This window comes from Archocentrus centrarchus, chromosome 20 (assembly GCF_007364275.1).
Source record: "Archocentrus centrarchus isolate MPI-CPG fArcCen1 chromosome 20, fArcCen1, whole genome shotgun sequence".
Lineage (NCBI taxonomy): Eukaryota > Metazoa > Chordata > Actinopteri > Cichliformes > Cichlidae > Archocentrus > Archocentrus centrarchus.
The window spans coordinates 21,081,115-21,096,072 of NC_044365.1; the positions used below are offsets into that span (position 1 = coordinate 21,081,115).

The 14,958-nt window shown below is 37.8% G+C and overlaps 1 protein-coding gene across 5 annotated transcripts in view; it reads right to left on the reverse strand.

Moving 5' to 3' along the window:
* The window catches only part of cdh19 (cadherin 19, type 2), a 38,004-nt gene extending 23,451 nt beyond the window's left edge, over positions 1–14,553 (reverse strand). For 3 of the 5 annotated variants that reach the window (XM_030756025.1, XM_030756029.1, XM_030756028.1), the window contains exons 1-6: positions 14,423–14,553; positions 7,527–7,905; positions 7,081–7,375; positions 5,139–5,258; positions 2,039–2,206; positions 754–941 (exon numbers count right to left, since the gene is read on the reverse strand). In XM_030756025.1, coding sequence (XP_030611885.1) covers positions 754–941; positions 2,039–2,206; positions 5,139–5,258; positions 7,081–7,375; positions 7,527–7,772 — 1,017 coding nt within the window. In that variant the 5' untranslated portion in view covers positions 7,773–7,905; positions 14,423–14,553. Of the gene's footprint in view, positions 1–753; positions 942–2,038; positions 2,207–5,138; positions 5,259–6,511; positions 6,552–7,080; positions 7,376–7,526; positions 7,906–14,422 lie in introns of those variants that run through there. The other 2 variants (XM_030756026.1, XM_030756027.1) reach the window with 2 other exon arrangements.
* Between the last annotated feature and the right edge of the window lie 405 nt (positions 14,554–14,958).

Here is a 14,958-nt window from a genome sequence, read left to right on the forward strand (position 1 = left end):
CCCCCCCCCGTGCTGCACAAAGATGTAACGGCTAAAATCCCCGCATCTGTCCACTGCTAAGCTTTTTCACTTTGCACAAATGAGGCCAACTCTTCCAAGTTTGTGTATTTTTTTCCTCTGAACAGACACAGCTTTGTGCACCATCTCTTCAAAGTCCTTATCACCACACTGTGTTTATGTGCGAAAACGGATTCTGAAGTACAATTTCACTAACTCATCTACACCAGGCATTGTCTAGAGAGTCCAGCAGCTGTGCGTTAATGAGCTAAACTCAGGTGGGCAGACTTGGCTGTGGAGATGGGACATTAGCTAAGGACACTACTCGGCTGTTTTAAGTATGACAGAACCCAAAGGCAAACCTAGAGATGGACTTGTGGCTACACAGTGAATCCCTTAAAACACACATACAAATCTTGAGTTAGTTGTTTGACTTATCCTCTCCAGAATAACAGCCATTTCTCTAAATAGCAGTTCAAGGCTTCCTGATCCATGCAACAATCACTGAATATAGCTGGTGGTTTTTAGATTGTATTTCAACAAATGCAATCTGTCCTTTGCTCTCCACATGAACCGTTTAACTAAATGTAACCAAAGCTTGCTTAAATGTGACTGGTAAATTCAGATTACAAGCAGACTACAAACAGAAAGCAGAAAATTTTGAGTACCAGTCTTGGGCTACCAATTGTACACATTCATAAGCACATATAATTTTAAAATTTAAATATTTGAGCTAAATATTGTAAATGGATTCACCTTGGCCAGTAGAATCACTCCCTCTTGTGTTACTGGGTCTGTTTTAATGATAAAAGTGCTTTCTTCCAGGTCACCCTCCAGACTATAGGCCATTTTGGCATTGATGCCAGCGTCTCCATCCTCTGCCATGATTCTGCCCACTGTGGTGCCGATGGCTGCATTTTCAGGGACAGCAAAGCTGTATAGGTCTGAAGAAACAAGAGTGTTTTAAAAAATCATTTTGATACCACTAGGCTCAGAAGGTGAACGCTGGAATAGGATATCAAAAGGAATACAAAATCCAGCTGATACCAAACTGGTACTTGTGCAATCTGCAACGACACTGAAAAGTTGATGCATCTGAAGAACAAAAACAACAAATAAAAAGTTTCTCCACCAAAACACTGTATGCAGAACTTGACAGTAAGTTGTTAATAGCTAGTCAAGAGAGGCTGCTTGTGTGAAAAGTGATAAGAAGGAAGAACATTGTGGTGGAGGGTCAATTTGTGTGAGTCACAGATAAGTTGTGGCAACACATAATCCCAGCCTAACTGCAATAAGAAGATGAGAAAATGCGATTGTGTCTTTGAGCAACTCCATTTGGACGGCTGCCACAGCTGGGTGAAACTCAACAGGCAACCAGCTGCTTCTGAGAAAAAAAAAAAGTCTGTGCTGATAATAATTTGCAATTATGCGACAAAACACAGGGCACGGTTCAAAGCAAAGTGTGGCCATACAATATTTAAAAAGGCCTTTTGACTGAACATAAAATCCACGGGATACATTCAGTGAATGTGAATGTGACATTAATAGTTAAAGGTATCATCCTTGCTGCCTCAGTCCTGCAGAATTGATTTCTTCCCATGGAATTCATTTAGTGAGGTTTATCACTGAGAAGGCTAGTTTGCTTCCAAAGGTCATGACAAATGTCCTCTCTTGTGTAAATGATTAAATTCATCCAGTGTATGGAACATGTATACACACACACACACACACACACACACACACACACACACACACACACACATTATAAGCAAAACATCAGCATCTCCTTTCCTGTCTCTTTTACTCTCTCTCTCTCATTCTTCGACTGCCATCTTTTAATTTTGGCTGCTGGCTAAATAACAGACAGCAGAATGCAGCACAAACCACCCACTCGAACTGGAGAAGTGTGATCAAATAAATAGCTTGTAGGTACAATATTAAACATGTCCTCACAGTCTGCAATCCTCTGCACACTTTCATTGATTCCCTTACTGTGTATGGCCTAGCATTTGCATCACTGTGAGTCATATTTGTGACTCACGCTGCTGGAATGTGGGTCCATTGTCATTGACATCAGTCAAGCTGACCGTAACCGTAGTAGAAGAGGAATAACCGCCGCTGAGGCCCAGCATATCCTTCACCTGCACCACCACCAGGTACTGCTCTCTGGCTTCACGGTCCATATTTGGCCAAGATGTTACAATAATCCCTGCAGGTAGATAAGACAGGCAGAGCGAAGGAGGCCAAGACGAGAGGTTGGTTCATTAAGACAGCATTAAATGTATCCGTGGGTGGTTTTTTTATGTTTTTTTTTTTTTTTTTTCCAGCCAAATGTAAGTAAACAAACTTTGCCTGAAGTAGTCTTTGAGAGCACCATGCACAATGTGCAGTAAAACTGCATCACAATAAATGTCCAGGCTTCAAATTTAATCAGTACAGAAATGAATATTAAGAGGGCTTTCAGATGACTTAATGCTTCCTCTGTCTGGACAAACTGGAAGATGAGGGCAACAGTAAACGGTAAACAATTTAAATCAAACAAATTAGATTGACCCAGCAAATTTATATGCCATTTGTGGATTTGAATTAATCTCAATCACTGGTTCATTGAATCTTGTGTTGAAATGACCTAAACATTTCAGAAGCCTTCACTAACCAGATATCCAATCAGCTAACTGGACTAAAATATCTGACTTGTGCTCAGGAAAGAGATATTTTTGTTTTTACCATTTTTAATATGAAAAGACCCCAAACTAGTGGCACTTAAAAAATAAAATAAATCAAAAAACAAGCAAGCAAACAAAAAAACATTAGTATATAGTTTCAAATTTATCCTAACACCCAACTGAAGCCATGTGCAGAATTACAAGCTGGAGTCATTTGGAGTCAACTGCTGCCTACTCCCCCAACTTTTTACAGTTAAGGTCAACAACATGTGTGGGAAGTGCTGTAACTGACCTTTGTTTTACACAAGAAAACAGCAGGAATGTACATGAGCATTATTAAAATCAGCTGTCTGTCACTGTGTGAACTTGTCCTGCAGTCCTAAAATGGAGCTAAATCTGCCAATAGCTGTTTCAGGCTTCAGTCACACTATGAAAAAGTGGTTGGAGAAGGCTGCACGACCAAAAGTATTGCAACCGTGCGCAATCAGCTTGCCATCTCCTTGCCTTTGAAATGGTTGCTTCAAAGATGGGGACCAGCTGTGAGACCACTTGCAGTTAGTTGTCATCTTCAAACCAACTTTGGTGCATCAAGATGGTGATAAAACAGGGATAAAATGGCAATAAGACGGAATCATTCTATCCTATCAGTTTTTGATTGAACTGGGTCAAGTTGGCACTTACATGCAGTCTCTTTGCGAGAATACCCTGATTAACTGTGATGACTCTCAAATCTGTTGCTGTCTATATCAGACGTGTAGTGCTGTACTGAAGCCAGGGGCGGACTTGCCACCAGGGGACTGAATCTACACATCAGGCACAAGTCTTTTAGCCACAGAGTGGGCCACATCTAAAAGAGGCAAATTTATAATTTATAAATTTATAAACAAACAGAGGTAGCTAGTTCATTTCATTAATGACCAGCTTTCTACCAAGAGCAGTGCAAATCTGTGGTTCAAAAATGAGGGCGCGAGTAATGTGCTAACAAAATAAGACTGTAAGCACAGATGTTTCTCTCTGAAAACAGCACAGCAGTTCAGATAAATGAGAGAAGGCTGAAGAAGAATCAATATGTTTATGATATAAGGGTGAAGAGAACTAAGACTCAGGTGGCGTGCTGGATTTATCCAGAGAGTTGCTTTATTACAAACTGTTCCTCCATATAAACCTGAAATCTGCGTGTGACAGTTGACACAGTCGATGTGTAGAAGAACACAAAACATTATTTACTGTCAGATCTCCACCTGTCCACATGTTAATGAAGATATTGTCACTGTGCCCAGGTAATTACTGTAAATGCACACATTGCTCTGGGTGGTGTGTGAAACTGAATTGGAGATCTGCACTGGGGCTGTTGTCTCACACACCGTTTGTTGACTTTGCGACTGATGGTGCAGCTGCTGTGATGGGTTGGTAGAGAGGAGCAGCCACATTCATGAGTGAAAAGAGCTACCCTTACCTGACCACCATTCATTGCATCATTCACTGAACCTATCACTTGTGATCCCTAATGCTGTAAAACACATTCTTTCATTCTTCAGCATTTTGTGCTGTTGCATTTTGTAATGATGTCATATTAAATACTGAAGTTAAACGGAAGAGCTCATCAGATAGCACTAAGTAGACAGGAAATTTAACTCTGGCATATTTGTATTGTTGCATTTGATTCCTGACTAACCCTAAAATATTATAATACTCAGACATTAATGTAACACACTAACATAGTCCCATTATTAGCTGCATTTTGACTGGTACTGTATCTGGTTCCAAGCTGTAAACACTCTGAGACTGAGGACTGAGTAAAGAGCTACAGGACAGCTTTGCCAATTACGCACTCTTTCTCTCTTTCTCGTTAAAAAAAAAAACACTCCTAGCAGCAACTAGCAGACATATTGGGCACAAAATAAGACACGCTTTTCGGTGTTAAATTTAGCATAATTTACAATAAATTGCCTGCCACAAACCTTAGTATCTCACGTTTGTGTGTTTCATTATTTGATGAAGCAGATGAGTTGTACTCATTGGCACAGACTGATTCCAACTGATTACAATATGCTGGCAATCTGTCTGCATTTATAAATTAGATGGTGATTAATTACAAACCTTATCAAATCTATCTGAGAGTGATTACTGACAATTTGAACTGGACAGGGAGAGGTTGTCTCCCATCAGGGAAAGGGTTCACACACTCAGTTTGTCACTGCAATTACGTGCAATTGGTCCCAGGCAGCAAAGACATTCCCACCAACCACCAGTTTTCCCTGGTTGCATGGAGGTTGCCTTCCTATGTTTACTCTAGTGTGACTGAGGCCTTACAGATAAAGTTACTGGGGAAGTTTATGCAATTTTTAAAAAAATTAAAATTACATTTTAAACTTGTCAAAAGTGATTAAGACCAAAGGAAGCCAAGACATTTTCCTGATTAAGCCCAATGGACAGTTTAAACTAAAAGCCTTTATATCTGTCAACATCTTGTACCGGTTTTTGGCTCCACAGAGAAATAGGGTTCCCCCTGCAGGATGGAGTAGATGAGCTTGGCGTTGTTTCCAAACATGGGATCATCAGCATCTGTGGCTGTCACCTGTGCCACTGTGGTCCCTGTTGGGGGTGGGGAGCAGATCACACAGTCAGAGTTAGCACAAACAGCAGTTCCAGTCGATGGGGAAATAAAGTGATTATACTACAGTCCCGCAGGGTCTGTCTGTCTGGCTCAGGAAGGGAGTGGTGGAAATGGAAGATGGGAGAGAGTTGAGGTAGGGTTAGAGGAGGATGTTGACTAAGGTAAAAGGGTTGAGGAGGTGGGGTGGGGAGCAGGCTTGGCCTTTCACCACTCAGTAAGGCAGTGCAGGTGTGCTTGACAGCCTCTCCAGCCCTATTGCGACATCTCACTTTCCACCTGTCCCTTGTTTTCCCTCCTTCGTGTTCATTCAGTTTTATCTGTCTATCTTTCACACTTACTTGCATTTTCTCCACTGACCATATCCTTGTCCTCACCTTGCTTTTTACAGTATCTTTCACTCCCTCAGCCCTCTTCCCTATCTAGTTCTTTCTTCCCACAGAGTGCTCTCTCGTTCACACAGTCAGGGATTTACCGCAGCGTTTCTTATTTTCCAATGCCCTCACTCCAACCTTCCCCTCTCACTTTCTCTTTCTGAGTCAAATGCATTATGATTTATTATGAGTGAGATATTATGCTGCTAAAGCAGATTACATATAAATTGAAATGGTAATGTCTGTGGTATGAAAGGGCAGTGGTTATAATAACATTATTTAAGAAATTTATCCATAAAGGCATTCAAGCTATGATACAGAATCCAATACTTTTAACTTCCTGAATAGGGACAGATGACAGACATTCATATAACCTTTTGTTCACTGTCTTCAGTCAAGATTTAATTTAAGAAAATTTCAGTTTCAGTAGTATGTCTTTATTTATATTAACAATGGAAAAAGTTTATTTGCAAATAAATTGCTCGCTTTTATGAATTATATTTTTAATACAGAGGAAATGGATCTGTTCATGCCCTATTAATGCCAGAAATTGTACAAAATCATCTAGAAGGGCAATGAAAAAGAGTGAATGGAGCTAAATGGTAAAAGTTTTCTGGGTATCAGTATCCCTATTTTAAGACAAAAAAGAAAAAAAAAGAAATTTCAGATGAAATACTGATTATTAATCTCAAATAATGTCTAAAATGCTAATGTCCATTTGTTCCTGTTGTTTTTCTTAAAAAGAAGGCTGATTAGTGTGTTAAGGATTTACAACTGATTGTGACAGGACATCTTCCCTTGAAAGCATCTGTCTCCAGATCATAAGTTCAACCAGGCAGTGAATGCAATAAAGTACTTACAGAACAGCCCATTCATTCTTGACTGTTTCGTGAGTGCCATCTAGAAAAGTGGAAGTTTAGAAATTCTCTGATATAAATCAATAAATAATACAATTTTAATCTTATTCTTTTAATATTAAATCTGTTTATAGTAACTGCTTATACATTATGTACTAAGAGTTGGAATTTAAGATTTAGAAACTCAGACTTATCTTCTACAGCTGATGGTAATTTTGGTGCTAAACCACTGGCTTTAAAAGGCTGGACTTGGACAAAAATGGGTTCGAATTCTAATACTAATACGCCGATATCAGCATGCTAACATCACAGTGGTAGCTTGCTCACACTTGCTCAGAATATGAACATGATCATGTTTGGCAGATATATGTGGTTCACTACTAATTTAGCATGCATCCACAGTTACATGTGCTAGCTAGCACACCATTAACAAAGTATAGCCCAGGCTGTTAGAAATGTCTCCTGTGAGGGAAATGTGGGTAAGCTAACTCTTTAAATTTAATTGCATGTCTGTTTTTTCAATACTTCAAGATAAAGGGACCTTTTTGCTAATTCTTTTTCCCCAAACATACCTGCTGGACACATCTCGGGAATGCTGGACACATATGGCTCATTCTGGAAATGGGGGACATTGTCATTAATGTCCTGCACCTTGATGATGAATTCTGACTGGGGTTCCTCTGGTTCGTTGGACCACCTATTGATGGCCTGGGCTTGAAGGACATAGAAGGCCTTTTCTTCGCGGTCAAGCTTCTTTAGTGTCCGGATTTCACCAGTATACTCATTTATCTCGAACACATCTCCAGCACCTTCTCCTGATAATATGTACTTGATGGAAGACTCACCTTGATCTGAATCAGATTTCAGCTGCAAAAAGAAGAGGGGGATATATTAAAGCTGTTTTTTTTTTTTTGTTTATTTTTGGGGGGTTTTTTTACATGAGGTAACTAGAAAGCATCCATTTTCAAAGGGAAGTACCGTATCAAGGACATGGCAGACATTCAATGTGAAGCAGTACCTGGCCAATAACACGAGGAGTGGGATCTTCCTCGGGGACAAACAGCTGTTTCCAGATCCAGCCTCTCTTCAGGCGACTGTGCAAATGAGTGGACCCCTGAGCCAATTGTTGGGCTTCCAGACCCTGAGTACCTCTCATATCACTCAGCACCCCACCAGGAATCATAAAAAAGACCATCACCACAGCCAAAACATTCGGCATGCTCATTTTTACAGTCCATCCGTACATTTCCTCTGCACTTCCCATGGATAGTGGACAGAGGATAGCAGTATCACTGGTCAGTGTTACTAATTCTTCATTCACCAGCACAATAATTCATTATCCTGGCAGTGCCGCATCCCATCTTGTTATGATGTGGTTTGTATGCACGTCCATGTCTCTAAAATAAAAGTCAACAATTCAATTAATGTCTGCAATAAGAAATTCTCAGAGTGGCACAGAGATTGAAAAATGAAATGGAAAGCTGTATTAGTGGTAAAATATTATCTTTATTATTCAAAAGGTACATTTTAAAAATGGGATTATTAAAAGGGAATTAATTAAAATGTATTTATGTGCAGGCCAGCAAATATTTACATACTCTTATTAAAAATTACTAGTCTTTTGTCAAGGGTATGTAAAAACTATTTAGAACATCTCCATTTGATTAATATTTAGTGAATATCTGTAGTATTGATGGAGCTATAACACTGACTATTAGTAAAGTTCTAAACATGCAGAAAAATATCTGGAAGGAACTTGGTTTTAGAATTTCCTTAAATTGATGAACAATTGTCTAAATTACCTCTGTTAAAAGTACTGGATACATTATTGCATTATACTTGCTAAGCAGCTGAAATATACTACTAAAAAAAAAAAAACACATTTTGTGACATAAATTTGCTGAGAACAAAACGACATAACAATGGTCAGTGAAAAACAAAATAAAATTTATTAGGTTTAATGACCAAAGACCACTTCATTTAAATACATTCCTTCACACAGTGAGCAATGATGCTTATGTGGGATTTATGCTCCTGCATTAAAGCAATGCCACTGAAATAACATAAACGCAAATCCTTCTGAAAATTTATGCCGAAATTTGTGCCTTAACCTGATGTACTATTCCCTAGAAATGTAACCACTGGTCATGTCGACTGCGATTGACTGTGATCAGTACCTTTGTTTCCTCCTATACATTTCTAGACACTTTTTCTTCTGCTACACACCACTATAAATGCTGGCAACCGCAGCAGGCTACATTGTTGATTCTACAGAGATTTAATGTAAAATTATAAATCACACATTACCCAGAAGATTTAGATGCCAAGGGGTCTTTTGCAAGCATCCATACATGATTAGTTGGGAGTGAGACATGACTGAAACCACTGCCTAATTCCAGTGCATCGTGGTATGGAACATCTTGTGTGTGATTTTGGGATGCCAGCAGCTTTGACAAAACAGCAGCATTTGATGCCCCAGGCTTGAAAACAAGACGCATGTGAAAATGCAAAAATTTGACAACCGCTTGTATTCAAATAATCTTAAGTTAAGAAAAAATAAAAATTTAACAGTGGTGTTCAAATTCAGCTCAGTGTTTAGGAAGGTGTTATTGAATGCTTACTCGAGTTCATCTGATAAAAAAGATTGTCAAATACTGCACAGTTCAATGTCAGTGAGTGACAACAACAAAGCAGATATCTAACAAATGTGAAAAAGAAGATCAGAGGAGAACCATTTTTTTGTTTGTGTTTTTGGCTTTGCATCCCAGAATCCTACACAAGTAGCTGAAAACAGTCCTTTGTTTTCAACCCGAACAAGGGCCTGTATTGTGTTATTCTGATGGCGGTGGTGGTGAAAGGGGCTAGGGCGAGGGTGGGGCAGAACATCATTCCTTAAGCATGACACTGCACTCTGCAGCTGACTAATGAAGACTTCTAATTAGATCAGTGTCTCCCCAGACATGGAAAACAGAGACACACATGCTTCTGACAAACTATGAGTCAAATCGATGCACCAATTATAATGTGCACCAAGATCAGGGTCAAGAGTGTAAGGACAATGAAAGTCAGGCAAGACAGCAAATTAGTTAGGACCATACAGATACATTATATTGCACTGACAGCGTTGCTCAAGTTCGAAGACTTTAATTTGAACAAATTCATCAATCCCCTTCATAGGAATTAACTATGCTGTTTTTTGTTGGGTTTTTTTTCCCCTTTCTTCTTGTGACAATAACCATCTACTGTGTTGATATGTCACTGTCAAAAGGACAGCTTGTAATTTTACAGTGGGGGAAAAAATTATTTGATCGCCTGCCGAATTTATAAATTTGCTCACTTACAAAGAAATGAACAGTCTCTAATTGTTATGGTAGAGAATATCAACCAAAATCCCAGAAAAAAAAACATGTTACATAAAAGTTATAAATTGATTTGGATATGATTTGAGTGAAAAAAGTATTCAGTCTCCTAAATCCCAGGCACAATTCTGGCTCCCACAGATTTGCTGTGTGCAGTAAATTACAGATACTCCTGGTCACAGTCGTTATGTGGATAAAGCACACCTGTGTACAGAATCAGTTTCTTACAACTTTCTTCGATCTCCAACACCATGGGTAAGACCAAAGAGTTGTCAAAGACTGTCAGGGACAAGACTGTAGACCTGCACAAGGCTGGGATGGGCTACAAGACCATCAGCAAGAAACTTGGTGAGAAGGTAACAACTGCTGATTATTCAGATATAGAAGAAATATAAAATGACCATCTCCAGACCTCAGTCCTATCTGTGGAGGGAGCTGAACTACAAGAAATGCCTTACTAAGTCATGTTTTGTTTGTGGATCACACTTGTTTCACTCAATGACATGAAAATCAGTTTAAAACTTTTATGTAATATGTTTTTTTTCTTCATTTTTGGTTCATATTCTTTCTCTCTCCATTAAAATAAAACTACCATACAAATTAGAGACTGTTTCTTTATAAGAGAGCAAACTTACAAATTCAGTAGGAGATGAAATTATTCCCCCCACTGTATATTGCACAGGCAGCTCACTATTAACAGTACATCAGCAACTTCCCCAGAACTATTTCTGTCCTATTATTGTAGGACACTTCACTTTTCATTTTTGACTTTTGTCTTACATGGAAAGCAACACAAATTATTTATCTTCTCATTAAACCTTAACTTAACTTTATACTGCTCTCTGGTCAAGCAGCAAACTGTACATCAGCACTCAGTGGGATCAGTTCTCATTAAGGGCTAGAATTCACAACAGCCATAATTCTAAACCATCTTAATAGGAGTTTTTTGACACTGTAATATAACCACATAACATATACTGCCCCTCTATGTGAGCACTCTAATACAGAGTGCTGCACAGGAGCAATGCATGCTTATTTAGCATCATTGGTTCCCATGGAAATATACACTATACCACAGGAAGTTGTTTCAGCAGTTAGAGCAGTTGCAGTATTAATGTTTTAACAGCCCATAGTGTTCATGTTTAATCCTGTAAAAGTAAATTGGCTGTCAAGACCTATTTGTAATGAGCTGGTAAAATCAATTACTGATGCCTTTTATTTCTTAAATCCAATTTCGATACAGAACGTGAAAGAGAGTATGTGTTTGTGCTTATGTATGTCTTTACAAGCTGTATTCATATCTCTGAGCATCGTGGAGTGACATTCCAATTAGTGGCCAGTGAATCGTGAGGCGTTATGGTCTTTCATAGGGCTGCCAAGCATGCGCCCAAACTGAACGCCTTGAGCCAAAACTAGACAAGAGCCCTCAATGATGTTTCTCTGAGCAACTATTCAGCTGCCAACATGCCAAGGAGTCAGCCTCAAAATCTTCCTGAGGATATCAGATTTTTGTGTGTGGCTGAAATAGTGCACAGGTCAACAGATGTTTTTTTTTGTTTTGTTGTTTTTTTTCTTTTTTTAATGCCAATTTAACAAGATCGGCTTTTCTACAAATAACTGATGAAATTCTGGGAAAATAATATGGCAAAAAATAGCTTGGGGCCTGTAAATAGCAAGCATTAAGGAGCAAGTGAAACATATGTCCATGGGTGACAACTATCTTAATAGCACTTAATAATAATGGTGACCCTGCCAAAGTCTCCATAAGAGACTTTTATATTATGAGTCTATCAGCTATCACTTACTTATTACTTGTTACAGGTATCTATATGGTTTGAGAAAAAAAATCTGAAATAAAAAAAAACGGAAAGAAACATCACTGGACTCCATGGTTCTTTTCAGAAGAAATTTTCATTCTGCATGACATGCTGTACATGCAGAGTGCCCTGTGGTTGACAGCCATTCATTACCTCTAATAGGCCTTCTTCCCATTTCTAGCAGACCTCCTGTAGCCTGTATGTACAGAACGCTACTCTACCACATGACAGAATGACAATGAGCTGCAGTCTCACAATGTTAAGCACTAGATGCGCTGAGACCATCACATCATTTTCCTATATAGTGATATGTTCTAGCTAATAAAATGTCGCTCTTTTGTAGGAATGGTTCTAGGATGCCATTAAATTGTGTCTAATGTGCCAACACAAATGTTGCAACACAGCAATAAAGAAAAAGCAGCTTCCACTTGACATTGTGGATGACATGTCGATATCAATATACAATGCTGACGCTAACTGCTAAATAATTCTAGCTTCATGAAAGAATTAATTATGGTGTTTTTCGAGCATCAACTATCAATCTTCTTACTTGGTGTCATGTGTGATAATTGAAAAAACAGGAAGCACTGAAAATGTGACAATGGAAAATGTGTAAATGTAAACCCAGATCTGTAATTTGACTACAACTATTGAAATCTTCAAGACAAAAAAAGACATATGTTAAGCCTCACTTCTTTAAGATCAGGCTTCTAAGACAAATACCCTTAATTGGTCATTTGGGAGCCTACCATGGGACTTACTGTTTACTGTTCAGCTTCATAAAACACTAACACTGACAAGTAGCATTTGTTTTCTAATTCGAAGTGTCAAACAAGTCCAGAGAATGAGCTAGAACAACCAGGGAATGTCAAGCCATCACGTACTTGTTAGTAAGTAATTTGTTTGGTTTTATTATGTGCACAAGTGGAAATCATTGCTGCTTATCAAAATGTCACAAATTCCCACTGACGTTAATCAGCAATAGCCCTACATTCTATTATTTGTCTCCTTTATTTTTCATCAATGGCAATTAAGTGATATGCCTAAAGTTATTACTAAAGAATATAAAAGGAATCAGTGAATTTAGATTTCATTATAATAAAAAAGCTTGTGAAAAAAGAATTACATCAAGCTTGTAGACATCAACATTTTGAGAGAACATAATTATACACTTCAAAGGCAGAATCACATAGAATAAATAAATCAATATGCTGTTGAATTAAGGAATTAATTTAAAAAATCGTAATTTTTTTAATTTGCTTTTGTGTTTATATACCTTTGTATTAGTTATCATATTCATTTAATGCCCCATTTAATTTGCATTTTCTTTTCATTTTACAAATCAATTTATTAATTTTAATTTATCAATTTGTTTTCATATTTGTTGTGCATGACTCAGTGTACTGGTGTACTGACCATCCTGCTATATTTTCTGTCATTCCTATTAATCTGCTCTTATCTGATTTATCCCTAGCACTGATTGGCTGCAGAAGGCCATTCTGCATGAATATAAAACCAGGTAAGGTGAAGCATAGTTATTCTCACTATTTTTCAGTTGCTTTTTGCAGTGTGCTTTATTATTATTATTATTATTATTATTATTTGACAGTAATTATTAGAAATTAGAGCTGGGAATTCACAGCATTTCTATTTGAGTTCTGATTAAATTTCTTTTGAAACATGATTTACGGGCCATAACATATTTGGGGGCTCATCTGGGATCTGGACCTGGGACCTCTCACACCAGAAGCAAGAATCAAACCCCTAAACCCCTGTATTTATTTATGTAATATTTAAGGCAATGTAGTAAATTATTTAATGAAGCAGCCATTTCTGTTGTGATTGTATCACTGATCATACAAGAGGTCTCACAAGACACTTTGAATGACAAGCCCCCTCATTTGTATTATCCAGCAGAAATATACATAAAAAATACAAGAATGGAGAAAATACAAACTGAAAATAATACAGAAATTAATGTATTTGTATATAATTAAATTAGAAGGTAAAATGGAAACTTTAATGGTAAAATAAATAAATAATAATAAATACAGCACAAATTATGCAGCATTTTATATAATTAATTTAATCCCTATGTTTATTCTAAATATGATTTCTGTACATTTGAAGGTCTATAGAAGTTTAATGAGTATTTTTCTTTTTCCTTTCTATACTTATTTTTAATTTTGGCAATTATAGTCCTCTATATACTTCAACTGAGCATTGAAGTTTGATGTACTGACTGTTCCAGTGTTTAATCCTCGTCTATTCAAGTATTTGTACCGCTGTGTTTCCTGTCCCCATATATATATATATATATATATATATATATATATATATATATATATATATATATATATAAAAGAATGGACACACATTATTTTAGGTAAGAATAATCTATTTAACTATGTCACTTTTTTTTATTAATTCAATCTATTTAAAATGTGGAATATACTCAGAGGTCAATTGCTCAATAAAATAAAAAGTGTATTTCATACAAAGCTATTTTCCATTGGCAGCCAACTATAAAGAGCAAAAACTTTACAGATGTCTTGCTGTGACTAATACACAGAACCCATGGACTCATTTGGAATTCATGGAGTGAATCGCTGCCCTGCTTTTATGTTTCAAGCTGTTATTCTTGTTACTCCTTTTTCTTCTTTTACAGAAAATATAAACCTGCATCTACTTATCTTCTTACAAAAGATAATCACTTTAGCAGCCACGACCACACCTACCTGTTTGTGTAATTCTGCTGTCACCCAAGCCACTTGTCACCAGCTGCCATCAAGAAAGATCATCACTGGGTGTAAGAAAATGCAATCTGCTTAACTAAATACCCTGGTACTGGAAAGCAATTCAGTCACCACAATAGCAGAAGCAAATGCTCAGCCCTCACAATGCGTAATCCCCTCCACTGACGACCTCCCCTTTTCTTCTTCTTCTTCGCCCCTTTTCTGTCCTTCTCAAACTTCCTGAAGAAGAACAAACACAGGATCTATTGTCAGGGACTCACATCTGAACACTGCAGAACACTCGGGGCCTTCATCACCATGCAAATAGTCACAGCCCAGACTTACAAATGGATTTCTATCTTCTTTTCTCCCCATTTCTGTGAACAATCCTGTGCTTATTAGAGTCGAGCTAGAGCATTGACAGGATGGTAATTCATCCACTGTAAGGTCACTATTTTTGCAAGCGATAGGAGGGCAACAGTCTGTTTTTTGACATTCAAGCTGAGGGAGCATGCTGTTCTCTCATGCTTTGCCCTGGT